The sequence below is a fragment of the Piliocolobus tephrosceles genome, chromosome 13 (genome assembly GCF_002776525.5).
Source record: "Piliocolobus tephrosceles isolate RC106 chromosome 13, ASM277652v3, whole genome shotgun sequence".
NCBI lineage: Eukaryota > Metazoa > Chordata > Mammalia > Primates > Cercopithecidae > Piliocolobus > Piliocolobus tephrosceles.
The window spans coordinates 9,353,144-9,380,574 of NC_045446.1; the positions used below are offsets into that span (position 1 = coordinate 9,353,144).

The following is a 27,431-nucleotide window of genomic DNA, read 5'->3' on the forward strand; positions in this document are numbered from 1 at the left end:
CCCGCCACGTCGCCCGGCTAGTTTTTTGTATTTTTAGTAGAGACGGGGTTTCACTGTGTTAGCCAGGATGGTCTCGATCTCCTGACCTCGTGATCCGCCCGTCTCGGCCTCCGAAAGTGCTGGGATTACAGGCTTGAGTCACCGCGCCCGGCTGTAGTTATCTTTTTTGAGATGAGATACTTTCATGACTTTGGTATCATCTGTCAGGTTTTGCCCAGTGAGTTCTGCATTTGCAGCTCCTTGTTTTGGTCTGTTCATAACTGCAGTGTTCTCCATGAGTGTCAGGAAGGTAGGGTCTCACTTAGGGGTAAGAACAGTCCCCAGACCAGCAGCCCACCCTTTTCAGCTGCTGTTGTTCATTGCCAGTTGATGAGGTGAGTGTCATCTGCCTCTCTGGACAGGCCCCAGTGGAGAACACTGCAGGTACTGTAAATCAAGTACTTTTCACAGCGTGGCCTTTCACCATAATTTTATATTTCTCCCCCTAAAATGTGGTCTTTTACTTTTTATAGGTACTTTCTGAAAGAAACAACAAAAAAAAAACTGACAAAAACTGGTTCTGAAAGTGTGTTTACAATTTATCCCTTTTTATTTTCTTGAATTTAAGAATATAACCTTCCCTTCAACGTCTTTTCTGGTTTGGTTTATGGAGAGCTGTCTTAAAATGAAGGCTCTTGTATTTACTCTTAACTCTGCTGGGAAAGGGATATTGCATGGATATGGAATGAAGTGCTAGGTTAAAAAGGTTTTATGTGCTGGGAGGTTTTGAGAATTAAGAATGACTGTCCACAGTGGAATTGAAATTAACTTCAAAATTGCTTTTTTGAAAAAAAGTTTTTAATGAAAGTTTTACCTTTTAAAGCTGTCTCAAAAAAGTTCACTTGATAAACATTTTCAACTAACCAAATAAACATCCCCTTTGGAGGAAATTCGGGCAAAGACCTCCTAAGCCTACGAGGCTGTGGCCTTCACAACCAAAACGCTTCAAGGCCAGCATGTTAACTACTCTTGAGGGTCTTAATTTCCTGTTTTTTAGACTGCTGAGAATTTTGAAGCGTTGGAATTGTCTGTCTCCTTTCACAGTACTACTAATACTTACTCTTTCCCCTACTGTTCCTGTCTACTCCCACCCATTCCCTTGTGTTTCATATTAGACCATTCTGGGTCTTTACAACCTTGTGAAATACCCCTAGTGGAGTGATATCCTAGGAACACAACCATACTTAGAAAATGGGAAGAGCACAAATTCCTTACATCTCTCCATTTCTCTTTATAGAGGGCTGGTTAGTTCACTGGGCCCTAAGGGCTATTTATCGCTATAATCAAAATAGATAGAATCAAAGGAGAGGTGTAGTTCTTCGTAGAAGAGAATGACCCTTTTTATTTAGATCAGGCCACGCATCTCCATAGTCAGTTAGGAAGACTCACCTTCCCCTCTCAGTGAAGGTGACTTTCAACCTCGAGTTGTTGAGCTTAATACTCAACTGCAAAGTCAGAATTTTTAGCATAAAGGAGCTTGGGGAGCCATGTGTCTCACTAATTTTCTGTCTTCCACAGTACATACTGCTTTGTCCAGGATGCCCTCAGTGTCTTTTTTTTTTTCTTGGAGAGACGGAGTCTTACTCTGTCGCCAGGCTGGAGTGTAGTGGTGCGATCTCGGCTCACGGCAGCCTGCCCCTCTCAGCTTTAAGCGATTCTCCTGCCTCAGCCTCCCAAGTAGCTGGGACTACAGGCACATGGCACCATGCCCAGCTAATTTTTTTTGTATTTTTAGTAGAGACAGGGTTTCACCACGTTGGCCAGGGTGGTCTTGATCTCTTGTCCTCATGATCTGCCCGCCTCGGCCTCCCAAAGTACTGGGATTACAGGCATGAGCCATTGCGTCTGGCCGGTATCTTTCGATAATAATGGGTTTTCATTTCTTCAGGGTTTCAGTGTGTGGGTGTGGTATAGCTCTGTGGATGTATTTAAAGTTAGAAGCAATCTTTGGTTAGACTCATTAATCCTATCTTGGAACCAGCTCAATTTTAACCCAACCTAGTAACACTTGCCCTTATTGGAGATGCCTGCTCAAAATTCTCAGATGCTACTAAGGTAAGGAACAGGTGGTTATTCCGCACGTTGAAGAAAGCTGCTCTGGCTCTGCAGTTCCCATTATCTTGGAAAATCAGCCGTGTAACATTTCCCTGGAGTCACTGGCAACTTTTGTGAAACCCTCATCTTTCTTTTTCATGCACAGCCTCATTGGTCAAGGCCCAAGAGCCACGTACATTGTCCTTCATCACACATTCCATTCTTCTACACTCCTGCTCCCCATATGAATAGCGAGCCTGAAAATAAATTCTTAGCACTTTATGGTTACTGGTTTATTAAGATATGTGGTTTGTCATTTAATGTTTGAATAAATATTTCATATAATTGAATAAAAGCTGCAGGTATTGGGAGACCCTTACTAGTACAGGTCTGGTTGTACAGAAAGAGTATGTACAAATTTCTGTAAGGTGTTGAATTTTGTTATTAAATGTCTTATTTAAGGAATTTTAAATGCGGTATTAATGAAAATGATCTTTGCTCAAATGGTATTTTTCCTTGTCCCTTGTTAATTGGGTCTCATTTTGGGCTATGTTTAATATTTAATGAAGAAAAACTCAGTTCTTGCCCTCAAGTAATTTGATGGGAATCGGGTATTGGTGACATAACATGGTTTTTGGTTCTGGGTACCAATTGTAAGCAAGCCTTGGTGGGGAGGAAGAGGTGAAACACCTCATAATTGCTTGGATGTTAGCCTTAGTGAACAGTCTTTATTGCTAACCCCTCTTCCAACAAACTGTTTGCTTCCTTAAGTGATAACCATTTTGAAGTGAAAAAAACCTATAGATGTAAAAGGACTCCTGCCGATAGGTGGTTGGGGGTTTTTGCTTCAATGTGTTCACTGATCAATCGTCCCTTTCAAAGTCTCCGAGTTCTTCATGCTTATTGTTGAGATTTGAGATGTTTATTGGTAACATTGTCTTTTTTCCATCCTTTTTTTTCTTTCCTAACCTGGTTTCTTCCAGTGCAACTGCAGATAGAAGACCTGACTCGTAAACTGCGCACAGGAGACCTGGGCATCCCCCCTAACCCTGAGGACAGGTTGGGAAACAGTTTTAACCAGCTGACAGTAACGCTTTTACCTTTTTCTCAATACATTTTACTGGTGGCAACATATTGTGTCAGTTCAATAAAATCCTAGTATGACGACTGTACCCTGACCACTCTGGGGATTAAGGTTTAATTAGAAGTAATGTATGGTCAGTCAACAGTTAGAAAATTGGAATAAAACTTAAATGTTGGGAGAATAAAAAGTTACAGGAAAATGGACAACTGGTTTCCAATTGGTAAGCATGTAGATCTTAACCTGATTTACCCACCCTTAGGGACAGTGAGGTGACCTGTTAACCTGCCTTTTCAGTACCTGCTTTGGCTGAAAGCCCAGGGCATAGAGTTTTTCTCACAGGTACACGGTGCAGGGACTAAAAATATTTTTGAGCATCACTGAACTTGAGCAAGCCAGGAGCTCTGGTACGCTCATTGCTGCAGTCTTCCTGCTCATGGTTTTGAGATGGTTTCAAAATCAGATGAGATTTCTAACCAACTTCCTTCACTGCCAGTTAACTTTCAGTCTTGGCCATTGCCTTGGGGGTGTTGGGAGGGGCCAGAATATTCTCACCTATTTTGGGAAGGCATGCAACCAACCCTAAATTACTTTTTTTTTTTTTCCTTAAAGGGAGTGTGGGCCTCAAACAGCTGTGGTCATGTCATTTCAATTTGCAGTTTCTCTCACCTTAGAAAAATAATTTGTGTGGGGGAGATGAACTTTTTTAAACTGGAATTTTATTAGCTGATTGGAAGCTAAAATTGGTCATTTAATTTGAAGGGCAGTAAGTCTCTCCCTCTCACTGAATTTTCTCTTAGTGCATACAGCATAGTTGAAAAGACTTTGCTTTAAAAAGTAGTGTTTTTGGCTTTTGTTACCTAGTTAATAGCTTTTTAAATCAGGAAGATGATGTAATGGCTTTAGAAGTCACTCACTCATGCATCTTTCTTCCGCCCTTTGCCAGGAAACATTAACTTCCTTGTTTCTCCATATTGACTCTTTAATTTTACTTACTACGTTTGCTATATTTTACCTATAGATAGATTTTGGTTGTAGGGTTGTGTTGTGTTTCATTTCTTTTTGAAGTTTTTTTAAAAAAATTTACATTGTAGGTCACAGACCACAACTGTTTAGTGCCTTTTTGGCCTTTTTCCCTTTAATAATATGTCTACAGGTCACCAGTCAATTCCTCCAAAGGTTGAATTTTTAACAAACCTTCTTTGCTTCCTGGATAACTGGGATTAGAATTTAGTTGATCTAGCCGATGCCTATTGGAGGTGAAGAAGTCGGGCCAGTCTAACCTCTAGAATACTAGTTTTTGCTTTTCACTACTGCAATTTGGGAAGAGGTTAAACTGTTGTGAGGCCTTCACATGGCCAATTGGGTGCTGGTAAGACTTGTTTTTGTAACTAGCCAAGAGTGCTTAATTCTAGACAGCTATGGGGTGGGAATTAGAAATGTCAAGCATGTTAGAAATAAAACCAGAGCAGGGTTTTTCCTCCCTTGTATTCAGTTTTGAAAGAGGCCCTAATGCCTGATTGGTTTTGCTTTTGAGCCCAGGTTGGAGGGAAATGCATGGGTTTTCTTAATTAAGATAATTTATTAAAAAGGTGTTATATCAATTAAGCCACTTTATTGTTATTTCGATGCTGCTTAACTTGCACAGTAAAACATGTTTAAAACTTTTCTTGTAGACTTAAATGTATAAGATGGTAGTCTAATGAGCTGGGGTATGTTTGCTTTTGTTCACTTTTACTGGATTGTGCTAACAGTTTATACAAATGCTAGAAACGGAGGTGTCATTTAGTCGTCATTAGCCATGAACAAACCTGACCTTTTATTCCATCGTGTGTGTAACGTGGTGTGACATGGTTCCCTTTAGGCTGAAGACAGTGGGAGCAGCCGAGTTCAGTCCTTGCTCTCCAACTAGGCAAGGTTCTCTCAACTAAACCAAGGGTATAGGAGTCTTGACTACTTTCAGGATGTTTTTTAAATAACCTGATCCACATGGTCTCTTCCCTTCTTGCAGCTGCTACTAAATTTTCATTCAGAATATCAAGCTATGGTCCTTTTTGTAATCTTAACTCAAAATTCTAGGAGTGTAACCTCTCTTTTTTATTACCGCAAAATCCAGCTGTGGTAAACTGACCATTTTATCATTATATTTTTTTACTTGTAGCAACAGCATTTTACTCCTTAAAAAAAATGAGAGAGAGAAAATCTGCTTTCTGGACTTGTAAACTCTGGTGGAGAATCATAGGTTTTCCCCTTGCTGTTTGCAGGTTCAGACCCTAGACAAGTATTTGACCAAATCTGCATTTGCAGCCTCTCGCAGAAGCTGCTTTAGCACTTTAACGTTTTTCTCTACTCAGACTCCCCAACCTCGAACAGCCAGAAAACAGGTTGTCTCCTGGGCCTTGGACACAGCCAGCCAGGCCATTGAAGGAAAAGCAAAGACGAAGCCTTGAACCATCTGTCTCCATTGTGGGGGCCAGTAGCTGCAGTAGCCTTCATTCCCAGTTGCATTGGGTTAAAGAGCTCATGCGCACTATGTGTTAGGGGGTACAGAAGCTTTTCCTCGTAGGGCATTAGCTCTCCAAGAGTGAACATTTTGCCTAAACTTGGGGTTTCTGTGGTTCATAAAGTTGGAATATTGTAATTTTTTTCCAAATGGAAGAAAATCCATATTTGGCAAGAAGACTCCAGGGGATGATACTGTCCTTGCCACTTAATAGTCCAGAGATTTTCCCCAAAGGATAGACATTTTTTCCTCTCATCACTTCTAGATGCAAAACTTTTTATTTTTTTCCTTTCTCACACACACCCCAGACCCTTAATGTTCAGCCAGCTTCCATCTCCCCATTCCACACGATCTTGAGTAGCACACGTTATGGTCGGTTCCTCCGGAGTGTTGTATTAGGGTCTGAGAGGCAGAGGGGCTGGGAGAGACTTGTTATAGTCCGTGTGGGAATGAGAGAAGTCGGGGCAGAATAGTAAACGGGAGTCTGTTTCCCACAGGTCCCCTTCCCCTGAGCCCATCTACAATAGCGAGGGGAAGCGGCTTAACACCCGAGAGTTCCGCACCCGCAAAAAGCTGGAAGAGGAGCGGCACAACCTCATCACAGAGATGGTTGCACTCAATCCAGATTTCAAGCCACCTGCAGATTACAAGTAAGCAGAGGGGCTAGGTCATCTGGGATGGGGAAACATGCAGATCATGGGTGACCTGCTGGGATGGGACAATATTGGCACTACTCACCTCTTACCCCAAATCACCCATAATTAGCACTTGGTGTACCAGTAATTAGTTTTAGAAAAGCTACTGACTGTGTCATTCTCCAGAAATGTGTGCAGTGACAGGCTTTTCTTTCTTAGACCTCCAGCAACACGTGTGAGTGATAAAGTCATGATTCCACAAGATGAGTACCCAGAAATCAACTTTGTGGGGCTGCTCATTGGGCCCAGGTGAGTAACTGCTAGTCTATAGGATATAGAATTCCTTTAGAGCCTCTGAGATGTGTCCGTTTTGTGCCTAATTGGGTACCGTTGGCTTACTTTTCCCCTTTTTGGTAGGACATTCATTTTAACTGAATTAATGCCTTTCTGTGAGAAGGTGTCTTAACTTCCGCGCTAGTGCGGAGAAGTCAAATCCTCAGGTTTACTGTGGCTGACTGTAATGTAGAGTTCATGGAGCTTTTGGTGGGAAAATCCAATTCTCTGCGCTTGTGGTTTCCCACCAGTGTCAAATTGGTCCAGCCTCTGTTCCCTCGAGTGTGAACTTGTCAGGTATAAACTCAGTCATTTCTGCCTCTCTATAGAGGGAACACCCTGAAGAACATAGAGAAAGAGTGCAATGCCAAGATTATGATCCGGGGGAAAGGGTCTGTGAAAGAAGGGAAGGTTGGGCGCAAAGATGGCCAGATGTTGCCGGGAGAAGATGAACCACTTCATGCCCTGGTCACCGCCAACACAATGGAGAACGTCAAAAAGGCAGTGGAACAGGTGAGTGGTGAGCCCAGAAAGGAAGCCTTCTTGGCAGAAACCTAGGTGGAGGCCCTAAGCACTTAACTGTTCATTGCATATTGACTAGATAAGAAACATCCTGAAGCAGGGTATCGAGACCCCAGAGGACCAGAATGATCTACGGAAGATGCAACTTCGGGAGTTGGCTCGCTTGAATGGGACCCTTCGGGAAGACGACAACAGGTATGTGATCAGTTTAAAGGAGAGAGTGTGGAGACCTGAAGAACCTGTGGAAGTACAGATTGTCCCCTTGCATTGACCTTTTTTTCCCTTAATAGGATCTTAAGACCCTGGCAGAGCTCAGAGACCCGCAGCATTACCAACACCACAGTGTGTACCAAGTGTGGAGGGGCTGGCCACATTGCTTCAGACTGCAAATTCCAAAGGTGAGGGGCTAGCTCTTGTGGTTTTCTGGTAGCCTGCAATGTGCAGGACAACTCTTTTGTCACATTAATTGGTTGCTGTTAATCTTACCAAGAGAAACATCCTTTCTGTTAAGTGTGGTCTGTAATGGTGTGATTTAAAGCCCAGGATGATTAGAAATAGGCTGTAGAGATACCCTTGTTTGTCTTAACCCCAAGAAAACTGGAAGCTTCCATTTTGGGTATAAATGTTTTCACTGGGGCTCAATAGGAAATTCACTGCTTGTGCTGTTCAGAATTGGTTCAAGAAGACTAAGCAATCTCTACAGATTTCTGACCAGTTGCAAGTCAGCACTGGATATCAACACTTTTTGACTGGCTGGCAAATATGTAAGGTTTTGTTCAGGAAGTTCGTTCTGGCAGTTGTGCCAGTCTTGCATAGATTTTCCTTTCCTCAAACTGGGAATGAATGTTGATGAAATTGACTTGAGAGAACGTGTGCTTCATCGATGGTCAGGGTCTCCTGTACTCTTCACCCAGGGCCCCTCTGCTCTGGTGATCCCAGATGCAGAACTGGGCACGAAACTGAAGATCTAATGAGACTGTTGAGAGCCATGCCCAGTAAGGGGTTAGAAAGATGTGAATTCTTCAAAAGTTTATGTTGCTTCCTCAGGATAAAAGCTTCCTCCTTAACAAATTTTTCCCCTTTCTCTGTTTGTGTCCCTCACCGCACTTCAGGCCTGGTGATCCCCAGTCAGCTCAGGATAAAGCACGGATGGATAAAGAATATTTGTCCCTCATGGCTGAACTGGGTGAAGCACCTGTCCCAGCATCTGTGGGCTCTACCTCTGGGCCTGCCACCACACCCTTGGCCAGTGCACCTCGTCCTGCTGCTCCCGCCAACAACCCACCTCCACCGGTGAGCCTGGGGGCTGGTTCTCTTGGTCTGGCTTCCCCATTCTCTACTGCAGAGACTGGGAGCTATGGCCATGTGGTTTGGGTAGAGCAGATAGATGGATGTGAATGGCAACATTGTTCTTCCGGGATCTCAGGCCAGTTTGGGGACTTCTCACTTTGGGAAGACCTTGTTACTGTGTTCTGGTCCTGTGGCATTACCAGAAGAACAATGTTGCCACTAGGGGGCACAGGCAGGGACGTTGGCGGGAAATGCTCTCACGTAGTCTCTCATGTCTACCACCCAGAGCCGCCCACCCTGGATGAATTCCGGCCCTTCAGAGAGTCGGCCCTACCATGGCATGCATGGAGGTGGTCCTGGTGGGCCCGGAGGTGGCCCCCACAGCTTCCCACACCCATTACCCAGCCTGACAGGTGGGCATGGTGGACATCCCATGCAGCACAACCCCAATGGACCCCCACCCCCTTGGATGCAGCCACCACCACCACCGATGAACCAGGGCCCCCACCCTCCTGGGCACCATGGCCCTCCTCCAATGGGTAAGTAAGTGTCAGACCAGAAACCTTGGGGCTTTGGGATAAGCAGGGGGTTATGTCAGGTCACTGTTTGCTAGAAGCAGCTCTCAAGTAGCTGGACAATGTGCCAGATCTGCCTGACTTGCCAGGGTTATGGCTCTGGAAGGAGCAAGACTCCATTCTGGTTCAGGGAGTGATGGAGTGATGCTGTTGGGTAGGCACAGACCTGCCTTTTACAGGCATGGTTTTCAGAACTCGTGTAAGGATAGCAACTCAGGTTATCACAGGGGTGGCTTCCCTGGCCAGTTCCAATGTCCTGCTAAGTCCCTGCTCTTTCCTTCCATCAAGATCAGTACCTGGGAAGTACGCCTGTGGGCTCTGGGGTCTATCGCCTGCATCAAGGAAAAGGTAATGGCTGTCTGCTGACTGTGGGTCTTCACCTAGGCTTGGGTGAGTGGGGGCTCTGGCCCAAATCCCCCCCTTTCCCTGAGGCCTCATCTCTGCCTCCACCTACCCGCAGGTATGATGCCGCCGCCACCTATGGGCATGATGCCGCCACCGCCGCCGCCTCCCAGTGGGCAGCCCCCACCCCCTCCCTCTGGTCCTCTTCCCCCATGGCAACAACAGCAGCAGCAGCCTCCGCCACCCCCTCCGCCCAGCAGCAGTATGGCTTCCAGTACCCCCTTGCCATGGCAGCAAAGTGAGTAGAATATTTTGGGCTTGTGGGGGTGGGTGGGATGGGGGTGGGGCTGACAGGAACCATAGAGCCTCACACAAGCGGGCAGGTGCCTTAGGATGAGCCCCTGGGCTCTGCTGGGGTTGTAAACAGAAAGGGCCTCCTGGTCCAGGGGGTGGAGGGGCATCTTGAAGAGGAGAGCTGATGTTTGGTGTGGTTGTGTCTGGGGAGAGGTTCGTGGGGGCCTGAAGGGGAGCCTGCTATTGTAGGTGGGGGGCCAGAAGTCCAGAGCCTCGCAGGCTGAGTGAGCGGCTGGCTGGACTGAGCCCGGTGCATATGGGTCGAGTGGGATGGTGCATGCTTGCTCTGGCGAGGGCTGTGATTGGGGTGAGAGACTGCAGAGGTGGGACCGGGCAGTGGGGAGAGAGCAGCTGTGGCCTTGAGGTTGAATGTGCCGTTCGGTGGTGGCGGCGGCTGGGCGGAGGGACATCAGAGCTGTTCTTGTGTCTGGTACCTTCCCCTCAGCCCTTCCAGGGGCATTGGTGGCAAAGGGCTTACTCTGTTAAGCCCAGAGACCTCGAGGCTGACCCCAGGGTAGTCGTGCCCACCCCTCCACTCCCCATCACCAGCCCCGCCCGCCCGCCCCCCACCACCGTACCGCATGCCAAGCAAGGAGCAGGCGCCCCTCGCCCCCATCCCAAGGCAGCAGCCGCAGACAGCCGCGGTGTGCCCCCGCGCGTGTGACCTTGGGCTTCTTTACCACCCCAGATACGACGACTACCACCACGAGCGCTGGCACAGGGTCCATCCCGCCATGGCAACAGCAGCAGGCGGCTGCCGCAGCTTCTCCAGGAGCCCCTCAGATGCAAGGCAACCCCACTATGGTGCCCCTGCCCCCCGGGGTCCAGCCGCCTCTGCCGCCTGGGGCCCCTCCCCCTCCGCCGCCTCCACCGCCTGGTTCCGCCGGCATGATGTATGCCCCGCCCCCTCCTCCTCCGCCTCCCATGGACCCTTCTAACTTTGTCACCATGATGGGCATGGGGGTGGCGGGCATGCCGCCCTTCGGGATGCCTCCAGCTCCCCCACCGCCTCCACCACAGAACTAGACTTGTTTTTTAAGAAAATATATATTATATATAGAGAGAATTGGTCTCGTTTAAACACGCCGAACCTCACCATATGGAGCCAGACATTGGGACGCACGCATGTGATTGTGTGTGCACGCATGTGTGTGTGTGCACGCACTGGGCTGGGCCAAGCGACTGAGGATTCGCTTGGGAACGGGCAGGTGGTAGTAGGGGCGCCAGCTTGAGCTCTCCTGGCGCCCCGTAGCATCGAGTGTCTTCTTTGTCTTCTTTCTCTCCTCACCCAACTCCCTTTGCCTCTCCCCAAACCGGGCCGCCAGGATCCCTCCCCGCGGCGGCGATGGCCCGAGCCATGAGAGTGAGGACTTTCCGCGCCCATTGGTGACCCTTCCAGGCAGACAGCCTCAGCAGCGCCCCTGGTGGACAGGATGGTTCGGCAAAGCAGCCTGAGTTATTTTTGTGGACGGAATCGGAACACGCTGGCTCCATATCGTGAAATTTTTATTAATTTTTTTCTTTTTCCTTTGTTATTTCCTTATCTCTTCCTTTCTTCAGACTCCGTCCAAGGAGATGCTCTCCCGGTCTTCTGCTGCAATTAGATTCCTTTCCCTTCTCTCCAGTTCTCCTTTCCTTACCAAGGAGAGGGGAGCAAATGGTTTTGGGCATGGGCTTTGGCCATTCACGTCAAGCTGGTTGTGGGGTTCTTTGGTTCTAAGTTTTTCAAGGTGCCATAGCCACCCCCAAAGATGTTTAAAGTGTGAGGTTTTTTTAGTCTCTGCCACACTTGTCAAGGGCGTCTTGTACAGTTGCCGAGGGTAGGTTCGTTTCCAGGTTCCGGGATTCCCATCCGCCCTGGCGCTTCTGCCAGCAGTGGGTGGGCAGCCTGAGCTCCCTTGGGCTTGCCTGCCAGCCTGGAGTTCTTCCCGTGCTCCTTGACCACCTGAGCTGCCTCAGATTCCATTTGGTCCTCTCCTTCCTGGAAGGCTTTCTTTTGTGTTTTATTTTAATCCCAAATGTCTGAATGTTTTGCAGTGTCTAGGGGTTTGAGCCCCTTGTTCATTCTCCTTCCTTTTTCCTCCCGCTTCCCTCTCCATGGAGTGATTATGTTGATGATAATGTATACTGCGCGTTCTCTTCACTGGTTTATCTGCAGAAATTTCTCTGGGCTTTTTTTGGTGTTAGATTCAACACTGCGCTAAAGCGGGGATGTTCCACTGAATAAAAGAGCAGTGTGGTTTTCTGGGTCTGCTTCTTTATTTTTAATGCCCCCCACCCCCCACCCCCTGCTTTTTCTTTTCACATAAACTTCCTCTACCAGCAGCAGCAGCACCAAAGTTGCCTTAACTTTTGTTCAGCACCTGATAGGGGGTGAGACTGTGGGTGGTTAATTAGGGAAGCCCACCACCACCTGCCTCCTGTGTGTGGCTTTGGTGGTGGTGGGAGCTGAGTGTGTGGGTGGCTCCGCAGTCTCCCCTTTGGTGACTAGTTAACATCGCTGAGAACCAATTTTGCCCCTCCTTGGTCACCGCTCATCTTTCTAGTCTCTGTCCTTTGAAGGCCTTTTCTTGGGGCTCAGACCTCCATGTTTGATGAGCTCCAGTGGTGATTTGTGCCTGGAAGCTGCCACCTGACTAAGGCCCTGGGCCTAGGGAGGCATCAACACTAAAGGTCAAGCCAACTAATCCTGCCTGTCAGCCACAGAGCAGCTAAAATTAAAACCGCCAAGTGGCTTTTTTCCTTCTCTGCTGGTGACTTGCAGCCTGCCAGCATGGTAGGCTTGGGGTGGGGGGGCAGGGACAGGATAAAGTGCTCCACCTTGTGCTTTGCCAGCACTTTTCGAAGGGTCTTCTTTTTTTTTTTATGTCTTGGACAGTGGGTAGTTACTGTTACGGTTCCAGAGAAATCCATGTGTAGTCTCCACCAGGTAGTGAGGTCCTCTCCTGGGGAGAGGTGCCTTAGAGCTGCCCTGGTTCCACCTGCCTCTCCTTCCTTCAGGGTGGCTGAGGGACAGTAGGCTACCCCCAGTGCCTGGCTGCTGGGGCCAGCAACTGTGGCCTGGGCTGCTTTCCAGCTGTGTGCTGGGGCTGGCTACTGCTGTTTACTGGGGTGTCTGGTCCCCGTCCAGGAGGCCTGTGCTTTGCTATGGATCTGCCGGGTTTGAGGGAGCCCTCAGAAGCAAGGCAGGCACAGTGCGTTTCCCCAGCCAAGCCCTAAACTTCGGCTCACCAAAAGGAGGACATCTTTTTTGCCTTTGTCCTTAACTGACGGAATGGGGGCAGGGCCTGGGGCCTGGCTACCCTGTTTGACCTTGGCTTCACCTCATTGCTTCCCCCACAAGCTTGGTTTCCCTGGTGGGCTCATTGGGCGGTTAATTAGCTCTTTGAAGCTCTGGAAGTGGCAAAGTGGCGCTATGTGGGTTTTAGAAATAAAATCAATAAATGACTTAACCACAGCCCAGCTATCTCCTCCGCTTCTCTCCCCCGAGGCCAGCTCCATTCTTGTGCTCCCTCTCTCTCTGCTCCCTGCCGTCAGCTTTTGTTAAGGTTTTGGAGAGGAAGTGGCTAAGGCATCAGTCTCCAAGGTGCTGGAGGCCCTGAAATGGAAGAGACAGCAGGAAGGCTTGGCCCTCTGAACCGTGGCAAGCATTTGCCTCTGTGGCAGAATCGGAGAGACAGAAAGGCCTGCCCACCTGTCTGAAGACACCTGGGGTGGGAAAGAAAGTAAGCCCTTTACTCCATCACGCTGTGACAGGGCAGTGCTTGCCCCGCCCTCCCCCACCCCCCTTCGCCGTTCATTTCTGCTGCTGTTGCAGCACTGTCCCGGTCCCTCAAGGCCTGGCAAGAGGAATGCCAGTGGGGAAAGGTCAGCCTCAGGGCTGTGTTAACTGAAGTTCAGCCAAGGGCTCTGGAGAAACCCATGATTGGTCCAAGGAAGGAGGCCGGGTTTCTAGTTAGAAACTTAGACATAAACAACCTTGAGTGAGTTCAGGTAAAAGTGCTTCAGGGCTCATTAAACCTGCACACACAACACTAAGGAGGGGTGGAGGAAGCAGGGAAACAGATGAGATCGTGCTGCCCAGGTTTGATCATGCGGGGCTGGGGCATGCAGTGTCACCCCTGGACAAAGCCTGGAAACAGTGGGGAGTGATGGCATGACAAAGACTGAAAGAAGTCACAGAAAAGGTAGTTGGAGAAAGTTAAAAATTGCCCAGTAAAATTGTTCATGAGACAGCAAGCGCCCTAGGTGCAAGAGGGGAGGGTAGCTGGGGAAAGATGGAATGAACTTGGCCTGCCCTGCCTGCAAGATGTGATGGTCTGTGGGCATCGGTCCTCAGTGGCAGGAACGGAAAGTCTTGCAGAAAATAGGGGTCAATGCAAAGAAGGTGTGTGTGGCCAAAGCAGGCTGCCACGATTGGGCTGTGAGGTGACAGCATGGTTAACTACTGCCTGCCTGGCAGTGGACTGCCAAGAAGTCAGCTCTACTCACAGCAACCCTCCAAGGGACAAGTGTGGGCTGTGAAGAACCTTGGATGCCAGGCCAAGCTGGAGTCCAAGCTGTGCTTAGTGGAGGATGAGGATGAGGCCCAGGAGCTGAGGCTGGGGTGCAAGCTGTGAAAGGGGAAGAGACCCGACAGCTGCCAGCATTGCGTTTTTGTTTGTTTTTGAGACAGTGTCTCGCTGTGTTGTCCAGGCTGGTGTGTAGTGGCGATCTCAGCTCGCTGCAACCTCTGCCTCCTAGGCTCAAGTGATTCTTCTGCCTCAGCCTCCTGAGTAGCTGGGATTATAGGCATGTGCCACCATGCCTGGCTAATTTTTGTATTTTTAGGAGAGACGGGGTTTCGCCACGTTGGTCAGGCTGGTCTCAAACTCCTAACCTCAGAAGATCCACCCGCCTCGGCCTCCCAAAGTGTTAGGATTACAGGCGTGAGCCACCGCGCCTGGCCAGCATTGTTTTTTAATGGTTTATGGAACACTTCTTAAAGAAATTGGAAATTAGAGAAAAATGTAAGAAAAAGTTGTTTGCGTCCCCGTGTCTGTGGAGGTGCATTTTGGTGTTTTTTTTCCTGATCTTTTTTCTCTACTTGGAAATGTGGCAGGCACTACAGAAGACAGTGTGCCGTGCCTTTTGGGGGCAGGGGTAGAGCAGGGCTTGGGAGTCTGGAGACCTCTGTAGGAGTTGCAGTTTGGCCCACATACTAAGCCAGTGATTCCAGGGCTGCGTCTGCCGTGGCTCAGAAGGTGATCGGAGGCTGGGCGCTGGGGCTTATGCCTATAATCCCAGCACTTTGGGAGGCCAAGGTGGGCGGATCACCTGAGGTCAGGAGTTCCAGACCAGCCTGGTCCAACATGGTGAAACTCCGTCTCTACTAAAAATACAAAAATTAGCTGGGCATGGTGGCGGGTGCTTGTAATCCCAGCTACGTGGGAGGCTGAGGCAGAATTGCTTGGACCCAGGAGGCGGAGGTTGCAGTGAGCTGAGATCATGCCATTGCACTCTAGCCTGGGCAACAAGAATGAAACTCCATCTCAAAAAAAAAAGTTCTCAGAAACAGCTTGGCCTTCCCTGAACCAGGCTCTCAATAGTATCCTGCAGCTGTCCAGGCTTTTGACCTGCTGCCTGCCCTCAGAACAGAAACCCAGCTCTTCCCCTCCACTGGCCCACCACCCGGGAGGCCCAGACAGCCTTTGAACTAGCACAAGGTCCTGGTTCCTTTTGCTGAAAGAACAGCAGGATCCAAAGCCTGCCCTCACAAGACGAGGAGGCAGCAGCTGAGAGGCAGGGTTTTTTTTTGCTCATTGGAGACTCTAAATTTGATGAAGGAATCCAGAGCTTGGAAAGGTAAAGCAACAAACTTGAGGTCACACAGCAAGTCAGTGCTGGGGCCAGGACAAAGCATGGAATGGGAGGATAGCCAAAGCCTCCAGGGAAGGGCCCGAAGCTGTGGGGCTATGCACACGAATGGGGTGAGGTCCCCGAGGTACAGATTAGGCACCCATTTTATAGGCCGGGTCACAGAGCTGGTTCACAAAATCCCTGCCCAGAGTGTGGCCCCAAGTGGCAGGAAGGAGTGAGAGAAGGCCTCCAATCACTTCCTAAGCAGTGGAATCAGGGAGAACTTACTGTCATCAACCAGTATGATGACGGGGTGGGGAATGCCTCAGTTTCTCCCACCCCCGAGGGCCTACAGGACTACAGTTCCCAGGGCCCCGTGCTGCAGGCTAGCGGCCTCCCGCCAATGCTGGCCTGTAACCTGAGCATCCCTCTCCAAAAGGTCACTTCAGAGCTCCTTGAGGGACAGCAACAGGGGGAGCCCAGAGCTGCTCAGTTTCAGTGGGGGTGGAGTGAGGGCTGTGGCCCTGCCTCACACAACCTCCCTTACACCACCAGGGTCGTGGGCCCCTTTCTCGAAGGGCCCCCTGTCTTGAAGACATTCTGCTAGTTGCACCTCTTCTGTAAGGGGACACTGACTTGGCTCCTGCACCGCAGCCTGCGGGGGGTCCTGGTTCCTTTTACCACAACACATGGCCTCCCATCCTGGTTCAGCCTCTGACAGGCAGCTCCCCGATCCAGCACTCTGCCTGCTCTTTCTTGTATCCAACCCTGCAAAAGGCAGGAACAAGGGACAGAAGACCCGTGTGCAAGGCCTGGAGGAAGTGGGTCAGCACAGGCCTGTGAACAAGCCAGGCCAGTCTTGGCGGCCCAAGTGGAGCTCACCTCTCCCTCCCCTCCGCTCTCCTTCCTTTACCCTCAAAATAGCTCCCTGAGCTGCCAGGCCAAGACCCTCCCATTGCAGGGGAGGCGGGGCGTGCTGCCCAGAGCCAGGCTTTAAATCCCCTCGAGGCTGGGGAGCTCTACTCCCTGGCTGGAGGCAGTGCTGAGGCTGCCGTCCCCTCCACCATCAGTCCAATCCGGCCCGCCCTCCTGCAGCCATGTCCCGGCCCCTGTCAGACCACGAGAAAAGAAAGCAAATCAGTGTGCGTGGCCTGGCCGGCGTGGAGAATGTGACTGAGCTGAAAAAGAACTTCAACCGGCACCTGCATTTCACACTCGTAAAGGACCGCAATGTGGCCACCCCACGAGACTACTACTTTGCGCTGGCCCATACCGTGCGCGACCACCTCGTGGGGCGCTGGATCCGCACGCAGCAACACTACTACGAGAAGGACCCCAAGGTGCTGCTGGGGACACCTGGGGTGGGGGTATGGGATGGAGGCACTGCCAGGGAGCTGGGGATCTTGATATAAGTGGCTGCCCCTCGTCACTCTAGGTTCTTGGGGTTGGAGAATCCAGGGGTGCCAGGCACAAGTGGTGCTGGGACAATCTGAGGGAGAAACCTGGGGCGGGGCTGGGGGTCAGGGAGCTCAGAACAGGTGGTCTGGCTGCAAAAGTGCCCACTCGGAGAAGGTTGGAGGGGGTGCTGGTGGGCAGGACGGCACCTGTGGCCTGGCTGGGCCCAGGTGGAAGGACATGTCAGTTGCTGCATGTATGCGTGGTGTGCCTGTGCAGCAGGAGGGGCTGGGGCAGCTCCGGTGGCAGAGATCAAGTGTCCGGTGGGGTCACTGGTAAATGTCAGCAACCTGACACCCCTCGGTGGGGAGTGGGGGAGGGGCAGGCAGACGGGGCCCAGGAGGGGACCCAGGCAACCAGGAGACCAGGCACTCGCAGCATCCTAGTTTCTGGTGCCTCTGGGTCTCCTAGGGATTGAGGCTTGAGGGCCAAGGGGAACTGGGCAGTGCAAGGATGGGAGGTGACAGTCTCTAGCCCAGTCTCTAGCCACTGTGTGACCTTGAGCAAATGACCTTTTTCTCTGGGCCTTGGCCTTGCCCTCCTGGGGAGCTCTTGGAGGCGCTTCTGCATGTCCTGGCGCCCTGCTGGGCTGTGCGGGGGCGTGTGTGCAGGGGGAAGGGGTTCCCACTCTCCCGAGCACCTCAGTCCCTGAAGTGGGTATGGCCAGCGCCATTTCCCAGATGAGGAAACTGAGGCCAAAGAGAGTGATTTGTTCAAAGTCAGAGGAATGCTGGGACCAGAACCTTCCCCGTTGGGCCCCAAAGCCTGAGACAGGGAGAAACAAACTGGGGACAGGGATGGGACTGCTGAGCAGGGCAGGTGGGCCAGAGGTCCAGGTGTGCTGGGTCTGGCTGAGTGTTGGTGTGTGGCCCTGACCCCATTCCCTGCCCGTCCGTCTCTCTGGGCAGAGGATCTACTACCTGTCTTTGGAATTCTACATGGGACGGACGCTACAGAACACCATGGTGAACCTGGCCTTAGAGAATGCCTGTGACGAGGCCACCTACCAGGTATGTGTGGGGTGGGGCAAGCCATGGGGACTGGGGGATTCCCCTGCTGACACTTGACCCTGACCACTGTCACCCTCACCCCTCCAGCTGGGCCTGGACATGGAGGAGCTGGAGGAAATTGAGGAGGATGCGGGGCTGGGCAATGGGGGCCTGGGCCGGCTGGCAGGTAAGTGGACAGGGCCATGAGGGTGGAGTGGGCCGATGGGGTCCTCCGTGCTGGGTCCCTGACACCTGCCTCCCTGCACACCCCTAGCCTGCTTTCTTGACTCCATGGCAACACTGGGCCTGGCCGCCTATGGCTACGGGATTCGCTATGAGTTTGGGATTTTTAACCAGAAGATCACCGGGGGCTGGCAGGTGAGCAGCCTTGGCTCTAACCTTGTGGGGTCTAGTCAGGATGAGGAAGACCCCCACTTGTTTATTATCTCTGAATAGGTCCGAAACAGCCCCCCAAGCTCTGTGGAAAGCATCCTTGCTGCTCCCCACCCCCCAACCCAAAGCCAGCTGGTACCCCTGAAACAGGTGGTCCATGTCCCACTGGATAGCCCAGCAGACCAGGGGCCCACCTCAGAGCCCCTAACTTATACTATGTAGGGTACACAGGCCCACAGCCCCTGCCCTGCCCCACCGTGCACTGTGGTGTGAATGCCTGCACTGATACTGCCGGCCTTTCTCCCTGACCTGCCTTGGGTTGCAGATGGAGGAGGCTGATGACTGGCTTCGCTATGGCAACCCCTGGGAGAAGGCCCGTCCCGAGTTCACACTACCTGTGCACTTCTACGGCCATGTGGAGCACACCAGCCAGGGTGCCAAGTGGGTGGACACACAGGTAAGGATGAAGCTGGGGGTCGGGAGAGCTCAGAGAAGGGGCGGGAAGAGAAGGAAGCCCAGAGAGGAAGCAGGACTCAGTGTATTTTACAACTGAGGATGCTGAGACTCAGAGAGGTTAAGTGACTTACTCAAAGTCACACAGCTGGAGCCAGGAAAGACTGGATACAGGGACACAGGGGAGCCAGTCTAAGTACTGAGCCTGGAAGGGGAGAGAGGCTGCCCTGCTCCCCCGGTGTCTCCCCATGACCTGGCTCCACTACACACCATGAGATTTATCAAAAGGACCATCTTGGTGACTTGAGTCTGCCCTGAACGTCTCGATAGCAGCAGCCCAGAAAGGGGGACAGGAGAAAATTGGGACCTTCTGAAAAGAATTCACTCACCACACAGCAAGTTAGAGGAATCCTGAAACCAAACCAAATCTGGACACAGTGACTCATGCCCATAATCCCAGCACTTTAGGAGGCCGAGGCGATAGGATGGCTTGAGTTCAGGATTTCAAGACCAGCCTGGGCAACATAGAGAGACCCTGTCTCTACAAAAAATTAAAAAAAAAAAAAAAAAATAGACTGGGGCAGTGGGTCATACCAATTAATCCCTCCCGGTCAAGGTGGGCAGATTGCTTGAGCTCAGGAGTTCGAGACCAGCCTGGGCAACAGGGCAAAATCTGTCTACAAACAATACAAAAGTTAGCTGGGCACGATGATGTGCGCCTGTAGTCCCAGCTACTCCGGTGGCTGAAGTGGGAGAATTGTTTGAGCCCAGGAGCCTGGGTGACAGAGCCAGACCTCGTCTCAAAGAAAAAAATTTAAAAATTAGCCAAGGTGCTGGTGCATGCCTGTAGTCCCAGTTACTCTGAGGCTTCAGTGGGAGGATCATTTGAGTCCAGGATTTCAAGGCTGCAGTGAGCTATGATTGCACAACTGCACTCCAGCCTGCGTGACAGAGTGAGACTCTGTTTCAAAAATCAAAAAGACAAAAAACTGAAAACCTTAAAACCAAACCAGGCATCCAAATCCTAGTTTAGGCTGGGCATGATGGCTCACGCCTGTAATCTCAGCACTTTGAGAGGCCAAGGCAGGTGGATCACCTGAGGTCAGGAGTTCAAGACCAGCCTGACCGATATGGTGAAACCCAGTCTCTACTAAAAACACAAAAACATCAGCCAGGCGTGGTGGCACGTACCTGTATTCCCAGCCACTCAGGAGGCTGAAGCCAGAGAATTGCTTGAATCTGGGAGGCAGAGGTTGCAGTGAGCCAAGATAGTGCCACTGCACTCCAGCCTGGGCAACAGAGTGAGGCTCCATCTCAAAAACAAACAAACAAAAAACAAATCCCAGTTCAGGCAATCTTCCTGCTGGAAGCTTCAGGTTATCACCCCCCAGATGGGCTGCAGATAAACCACTAGGCTTTCAGAACTGAGCATTTGTTTGCTGTCATCCAGGTTAAGATGCAGTGGGGGCTGCTGGCAGTCCATGCCAGGTGCACATGGCAGCTGGCACAAGTGGCTGTGGCTGGAAGGCAGGAGACCTGGCTCCCTCTGGTGCTGCCAGCCTAGCTGTGTGCTTGGGGATGGGTCCCTTCCCTTTCTGTGTGTCAGCTCCCACCCTGCTCCAATCAGGGTGACTGAGTGTGGGGAGGGAGGGCGATGCCCCTTAAAAGGGCTCCCTTGGAGGAGTGAATGTACCCCTGGCACCGTGGTAGCAGACAATTACTGATGTTTGCTAGTTATGGAAGGCGGGGCAGAAGTAGTCACCGTGAATTAGCCCTGTGGTCAACCAGACATGAGACCTTTGGATGGACTTGACCTCTGTGACCCCTTCAGCCTGGCCCTGGGTTTCCCGACCCCTCTCATGAATCCACAGTGTCCTCTAGCTTTTGCTCAGGCCAGGCTGGCCAGCCCAGCCCCCATCGCGGCAGAGTGGTCGCCAACAGAGCCCCTCCTGGGCTCCGGGCTTGTCACCTGCCTCCTTCCATTCTCCTCACCACCGTCTGCCCAGGCAGGGCTTACGGGTGTTGGGGAGGTGTTGAGGGTGTCTTTGCTCTAGATGAGGTCCAGGGAGACTATGGGCTTTGCTCATGGTTACCCAGCTCATCCATGGTAGTGTCAGGACGAGAGCCTGTGTCTGCAGAGCGCAGGGATAAAGTCTTGATTCCCAGCTCTGAGGGGAGGGAGGCAATTGCCCGGGCTGGCCAGCTCCTGACAGGATTGCCCCCACAGGTGGTACTGGCCATGCCCTACGATACGCCCGTGCCCGGCTATCGCAACAACGTCGTCAACACCATGCGCCTCTGGTCTGCCAAGGCTCCCAATGACTTCAACCTCAAGGACTGTGAGTTCATCCGCTGGTAGCCAGCAGCCCTAGCCTGCCCGCTGGCCACGCCCGGCACAGGCCTTACCCTGTCCCCACTTTCGTCCCTCAGTCAACGTCGGTGGCTACATCCAGGCTGTGTTGGACCGAAACCTGGCAGAGAACATCTCTCGTGTCCTGTACCCCAATGATAATGTGCGTCACCCCTGGGCTAGGGGCTGGAAGCCTGAGTCCTTGGGAGCGGGAGTCAGGGAGAGCTGGGGAGGGACACTTGCTGGTGCCCTAGTCACACCCAGGGCATATTGCTGGCCTTGTGCATCCTGTACCCCTACCTCAAGTCTTTTGAGTGCAAGGACACCTGAGTCCTGAGGAAAGTGGGTTAGCGAAGGGCACTTTGGAGGGGCTGTTCCCTGGTGACACCCACAACACACTCAGTTCTTGTGCACCTCTTCCTGACAGTCTCTTACCACTAGTTCTTGGTGGAGAAAAGGCCCCTGGGTCCCAGAGAGGGGGACGGCTCAGGACTCAGGGGTCCCGGTATGGGTGGGAGTCCCTCCTGGCCACACCCACTGCAGCTTTAGGCCACGCCCCCACCCCCCTGACTCACGCTGCCTCCTGCTGTGCCCAGTTCTTCGAAGGGAAGGAGCTGCGGCTGAAGCAGGAGTATTTCGTGGTGGCCGCCACCCTCCAGGACATCATCCGTCGTTTCAAGTCCTCCAAGTTCGGCTGCCGGGATCCCGTGCGCACGAACTTCGATGCCTTCCCAGATAAGGTAGCATGAGCATGGAGGGTGCCTCTGTGACCGGACAGTGTGTGCCAGGCCTCTCCCTCCAGCCTCAGCCTGCCTGCCCCATGTAATAGATAAGGGAGTGGAGGATGGGCGTGTGGGAGGGTCAGTTGCTCAGGATCCACAATCCACAGGCTCATAACCTGGGCTTCCTTCCTCCTCCTGCCCCACTCCCCCATTCCTCCCAACCCCGTGAGCGCCTGCCTGCCTCTGCCCACAGCCCAGTCACAGAACCGTGCTGGGCTCTCTGGGGGCCTCCAAATGGCACAGGACAGTGACCATAGCATGGAATGTGGTTTGGAGCCCAGACTGACTCCTCCCCTACCCCAGGTGGCCATCCAGCTCAATGACACCCACCCCTCCCTGGCCATCCCCGAGCTGATGAGGATCCTGGTGGACCTGGAGCAGATGGACTGGGATAAGGTGGGCTTCAGGGGCCCTCTGCCCCATCTGATGCTCTCCGCTTCAGAGTTCCCTTCCCAGTTTGGGAGCGTGGGAGGATATGAGTGGAGTGAACAGATTGGAGCCTGAGGCCAGAGGGACCGTCCTGGAACCTGGCACTGCAGTGCGGGGGGACCCACTGGGCTGCATAGTGTGTGAGGAGACCCACTGGGCTGAGGTCAGCATCCTGACTGCCCACCTGTGTGCCAGGCATGGGATGTGACAGTGAGGACCTGTGCCTACACCAACCACACGGTGCTGCCCGAGGCCCTGGAGCGCTGGCCAGTGCACCTCTTGGAGACGCTGCTGCCGCGGCACCTCCAGATCATCTACGAGATCAACCAGCGCTTCCTCAACGTGAGTCGGGAGGCTTGGGGGACACTGTGGTGGTGAGGGGGAGGACACCCAGTCTGGGCCTAGGAGTTGGGGTGTCCAGCCAGGGCCCTGAGACTCTGGGGCAGTGGGGGCTCTGGGCAGAGCTCTGGGGGGCTGGGGACTGGGGACTGGGGACTGGGGTTTCTGGGTCTGGTCCTAGCTCTGGGCTCTCTGGGCACAGCGGGTGGCAGCCACATTCCCAGGGGATGTAGACAGGCTGCGGCGCATGTCGCTGGTGGAGGAAGGCGCAGTGAAGCGCATCAACATGGCACACCTGTGCATCGCGGGTTCGCACGCTGTCAACGGCGTGGCGCGCATCCACTCCGAGATCCTCAAGAAGACCATGTGAGCCCCGCTTTGCAGACCCCGCCCCTCTCTAGGCCCCACCCACTCCACGCCCCTGTCACAAGAAGCCCCGCCCTTCACCGACCGCTCTCTGTTCTCTGGCTCCTGGCGCCTTTCACAGGTGGTGTCATTCTTACAAGCACAGCAGCCCCTTCCAGTGCCACCCTGTCCTGAGATGATCCCCTCTTACACACAGCACCCCCAGCCTTCCCCAGGTCTGCATTCCCTGCATCCCCTTTCAGCAAGACACCAGGGTAGGGGCCCCAGGGCAGAGGCCTTCATCGTACAGGGGCGAGTGGTGACCTTCGTCCAACCTCATCCTGCAGCTTCAAAGACTTCTATGAGCTGGAGCCTCATAAGTTCCAGAATAAGACCAACGGCATCACCCCTCGGCGCTGGCTGGTTCTGTGTAACCCCGGGCTGGCAGAGGTCATTGCTGAGGTGAGAGGCCACCGTAGGGCCAGCAGAGTCAACATGGGTCCCTGCAGGGATCAGCTGGGTATGGTCGTGTAGGTGGTTCACTGAGGCTGAAATCCCTCCTGCACTGTGTTCCCCAAGCCTGGCATCCGCCTGCAGGAGGGACACCATCTTATTTGCATGAGGGTGCTCTGTGTGCTAATGGAGGCCCTGGCTGTGGAGGTGAACCCAGCAGAGGTCACAGTCTAATGGAGGGAGTCATCCATGGGTCACATCTGAAGTGAGCCTGGAAGGGGGCAGATATCTGGTAGGGAAGGCGCAAGGTCATGCTGGTGTCAGGAAAAGGCCAGGAAGCCAGGAAGGCCTGCTGGGGTCAGATGGGGTCAGCCATCAGAGCTCAAGGACGGGAGGGGAGGAAGGTGCATGGATGCCCCGTGCCCCATCTGGGAGGCTGGAGGAGGAGGGGCTGGGAGGGCCCCCCAGAGCAGCCTGCTGGGTGGAGGGGGCTTGGCCGACCTGGAAAGGGTCCCTTCTGTGTTGAGAGGAGGGAGGACAGGGGGATGGGCTTGGCTGAGAGCCATCTTCCCACAGCGCATCGGGGAGGACTTCATCTCCGACCTGGACCAGCTGCGCAAATTGCTCTCCTTTGTGGATGATGAAGCTTTCATTCGGGATGTGGCCAAAGTGAAGCAGGTGGGGAGAGCTGCAACGTGGGATAGCTGTGCTGTGTGGAGAGCGCTGGAGGGGCCTGATGTCTGGGTCAGGTGTGGCAAATAGAGCTCATCTCTCCTGCCAGCCCAGGCCGTTGGTGGAAGTTGGCTGGAGTCTGTGGTGGGAAGGCATCATCTGACCTCACGTGAACAGTGCTGACGTTGATTAGCAATGTCTACCCTGGTGCGGGAGTGGACAGAAGTAGCCAGTGAGCCTCCTGGCAGCCATCCTTCTGGGGCTGAGTGAATGGAGTGTGGACTGTAGGATTTCCTGAGGCTGTGGCCTGTTGGTGAGCCCTTCCCTGTCTCTGCCTCCAGGAAAACAAGTTAAAGTTTGCTGCCTACCTAGAGAGGGAATACAAAGTCCACATCAACCCCAACTCACTCTTCGACATCCAGGTGAAGCGGATTCACGAATATAAACGACAGCTCCTCAACTGCCTCCATGTCATCACCCTGTATAATCGTGAGTGGCAGCCACTCTACCCTGTCTCTCAGGGCTCCCCCGTGTTCCTGAGGCATAGTACCTACTGCCCACCCAACATCTCCTTTGGCCTTGGGACTACTCTCGGGGCATGGAATTATCCCCATTTCACAGATGGGCAAACTGAGGCTCAGAGAGGGGAAAGTGACACTCATATAGCAAGTGATTTTCCGAGTCAGGCCTACTGTCTCCCAGCCCAGCCTCTGTCAGGAGCTACCACCCAGAGGGAAAAGTAGGCCTACTGGATCCCTCTCGTTTCTCCACAGGCATCAAGAGGGAGCCCAATAAGTTTTTTGTGCCTCGGACTGTGATGATTGGAGGGAAGGTGAGAAGCCAGGCTCCAGCCCTGGGCTCCCATCCTTTGATATATCCAGGTTGAGGTCAGCCCAGCTGAGTTGCAGGATAGGGGGTGGGGGGCCAGGCAGTAGAGTTGACCCCAGACTTTGTCCCCTCAGGCTGCACCTGGGTACCACATGGCCAAGATGATCATCAGACTCATCACAGCCATTGGGGATGTGGTCAACCATGACCCGACAGTGGGTGACCGCCTCCGTGTCATCTTCCTGGAGAACTACCGAGTCTCACTGGCCGAGAAAGGTGGGTGCTGCCAACAGGGACCCTAGGGAGGCTCTGACTAGTTCAGTCTCAGGAAGAGGCATCAGTCATCTCTTCCTGGGATACTTGTACTTGAAAGAAGAATCTGGAGAGGGCAGTGCTTAAACCATGAGGAAGCCGGCTGTGGTGGCCAACGCCTGTAATCCCAGCACTTTGGGAGGCCAAGGCGGGTGGATCACCTGAGGTCAGGAGTTCAAGACCAGCCTGGCCACCATGGTGAAACCCCATCTGTACTAAAAATACAAAAATCAGCTGGGCGTGGTGGCAGGCCCCTATAATCCCAGCTACTCGGGAGGCTGAGGCAGGAGAATTGCTTGAACTTGGGAGGCGGAGGTTGCAGTGAGCTGAGATTGTGCCACTACACTCCAGCCTGGGCCACAAAAGCAGAACTCCATCTCAAAAAGCAAAACAAGACAAAACAAAACAAAGCAAAAACCCCATGAGGATGCCCTCTAATGGTGGGCTTTCAGGCAGTACACGGTGAAATTACCTTCAAATCTGCAAGGTGGGGAAATCCAGGTTAGACCTAGATGGTCAAGAATCAACAAGAGGTGGAGGACGGTGGGGTGCAGCGTGAGAGGCAGGCTTGGCTGGTGAAGACTGGGAGTTTGGGGTGGAGCGACTCTGAGTCCGGCTATGCCTGGGGCCAGCCTAATCCGAGAGTCCCCAGCTGGTGTGAGGGTCTTCCCTGAGTTGACTTGTCCCCCTCCTGCCACCCCACAGTGATCCCAGCTGCAGACCTCTCTGAGCAGATCTCCACTGCGGGCACTGAGGCCTCAGGCACCGGCAACATGAAGTTCATGCTTAACGGGGCTCTGACCATTGGCACCATGGACGGGGCCAATGTGGAGATGGCAGAAGAGGCTGGAGAGGAAAACTTCTTCATCTTTGGCATGCGGGTGGAGGATGTGGATAAGCTTGACCAAAGAGGGTATGGGGGTCAGGGTTCACGGGCAAAAGACACTCAGGTGTGGCTGCTCGCGGGTGGTGCTGGGAGCAAGAGGCATGTCTGGAAAGACTGGTTCAGGCCCAGCAAGGTCTTGGTCATGGCCAGCAGGATTCTGGGAAACTTTAGAGGGTGCTTACAGCAAATAAGCTTAATGAAATGGGAAAAGAAAGAAGTAACACAGAACCGAAGGAAAAGGAAGAGAATATTATACCAACCCTAAGAGATAATATTGTTTGGGAAATGGAAGTAAAAAAATCCTTGCTCCCTGGAAGTCATGGGCAAAAGGGAAATATGGGCACAGTAGTTACAAGGGGCCTATGGTCAGAAACAGTTCTTCAGAGGGGACATTATCCTGGCATTACATTAAAAAAATTTGTTTTTATTTTATTTTTATTTATTTATTTATTTTTTGAGATGGAGTCTCGCTCTGTCACCCAGGCTGGAGTGCAGTGGTGCGATCTCGGCTCACTGCAAGCAGCTCCGCCTCCTGGGTTCACGCCATTCTCCTGCCTCAGTCTCCCGAGTAGCTGGGACTACAGGCACCTGCCGCCACGCCTGGCTAATTTTTTGTATTTTTAGTAGAGATGGGGTTTCACCATGTTAGCCAGGATGGTCTTGATCTCTTGACCTTGTGATCCACCTGCCTCGGCCTCCCAAAGTGTTGGGATTACAGGCGTGAGCCACAGTGTCCGGCCTATTTTTTTTTTTTTTTTGAGATGGAGTTTTGCTCTTGTTGCCCAGGTGGAGTGCAGTGGCACGATCTTGGCTCACTGCAACCTCTGCCTCCTGGGTACGAGCAATTCTCCTGCCTCAGCCTCCTGAGTAGCTGGGACTACAGGTGCCTGCCACCACACCTGGCTAATTTTTGTATTTTTAGTAGAGACGGGGTTTCATCATTTTGGCCAAGATGGTCTATATCTCCTGACCTCGTGATCCACCTGCCTCAGCCTCCCAAGTGCTGGGCTTACAAGGGTGAGCCACTGCGCCTGGCCTATTTATTTTTATTTTTTTGAGACAGAGTCACTCTGTCACCTAGGCTGGAGTGCAATGGCATGATCTTGCCTCACTGCAACCTCCGCCTCCCAGGTTTAAGTGATTCTTTCACCTCAGCCTCCCGAGTAGCTGGGATTACAGGCATCCATCGTTATGTCCAG

The 27,431-nt window shown here is 52.3% G+C and overlaps 2 protein-coding genes across 17 annotated transcripts in view; both read left to right on the forward strand.

The window, feature by feature from the left end:
- The window catches only part of SF1 (splicing factor 1), a 14,894-nt gene extending 2,937 nt beyond the window's left edge, over positions 1–11,957 (forward strand). For 2 of the 14 annotated variants that reach the window (XM_031936713.1, XM_023186391.1), the window contains exons 3-13: positions 3,057–3,132; positions 6,155–6,307; positions 6,512–6,601; positions 6,955–7,138; positions 7,227–7,342; positions 7,438–7,545; positions 8,260–8,440; positions 8,703–8,976; positions 9,301–9,360; positions 9,473–9,652; positions 10,397–11,953. In XM_031936713.1, coding sequence (XP_031792573.1) covers positions 3,057–3,132; positions 6,155–6,307; positions 6,512–6,601; positions 6,955–7,138; positions 7,227–7,342; positions 7,438–7,545; positions 8,260–8,440; positions 8,703–8,976; positions 9,301–9,360; positions 9,473–9,652; positions 10,397–10,734 — 1,760 coding nt within the window. In that variant the 3' untranslated portion in view covers positions 10,735–11,953. Of the gene's footprint in view, positions 1–3,056; positions 3,133–6,154; positions 6,308–6,511; positions 6,602–6,954; positions 7,139–7,226; positions 7,343–7,437; positions 7,546–8,259; positions 8,441–8,702; positions 8,981–9,300; positions 9,361–9,472; positions 9,653–10,396 lie in introns of all 14 variants that reach the window. The other 12 variants (XM_023186401.1, XM_023186393.1, XM_023186394.2 and 9 more) reach the window with 12 other exon arrangements.
- A 133-nt stretch (positions 11,958–12,090) lies between these two features.
- The window catches only part of PYGM (glycogen phosphorylase, muscle associated), an 18,555-nt gene continuing 3,214 nt past the window's right edge, over positions 12,091–27,431 (forward strand). The window contains exons 1-18 of one of the 3 annotated variants that reach the window (XM_023186386.3): positions 12,091–13,433; positions 16,102–16,886; positions 17,910–18,011; positions 18,099–18,177; positions 18,265–18,368; positions 18,709–18,840; positions 21,064–21,175; positions 21,267–21,349; positions 21,783–21,926; positions 22,272–22,364; positions 22,593–22,739; positions 22,939–23,102; positions 23,429–23,543; positions 24,111–24,212; positions 24,548–24,695; positions 24,980–25,038; positions 25,169–25,310; positions 26,052–26,259. In XM_023186386.3, coding sequence (XP_023042154.2) covers positions 16,644–16,886; positions 17,910–18,011; positions 18,099–18,177; positions 18,265–18,368; positions 18,709–18,840; positions 21,064–21,175; positions 21,267–21,349; positions 21,783–21,926; positions 22,272–22,364; positions 22,593–22,739; positions 22,939–23,102; positions 23,429–23,543; positions 24,111–24,212; positions 24,548–24,695; positions 24,980–25,038; positions 25,169–25,310; positions 26,052–26,259 — 2,177 coding nt within the window. In that variant the 5' untranslated portion in view covers positions 12,091–13,433; positions 16,102–16,643. The remainder of the gene's footprint in view (positions 13,434–16,101; positions 16,887–17,909; positions 18,012–18,098; positions 18,178–18,264; positions 18,369–18,708; positions 18,841–21,063; positions 21,176–21,266; positions 21,350–21,782; positions 21,927–22,271; positions 22,365–22,592; positions 22,740–22,938; positions 23,103–23,428; positions 23,544–24,110; positions 24,213–24,547; positions 24,696–24,979; positions 25,039–25,168; positions 25,311–26,051; positions 26,260–27,431) is intronic. The other 2 variants (XM_023186387.3, XR_002725233.3) reach the window with 2 other exon arrangements.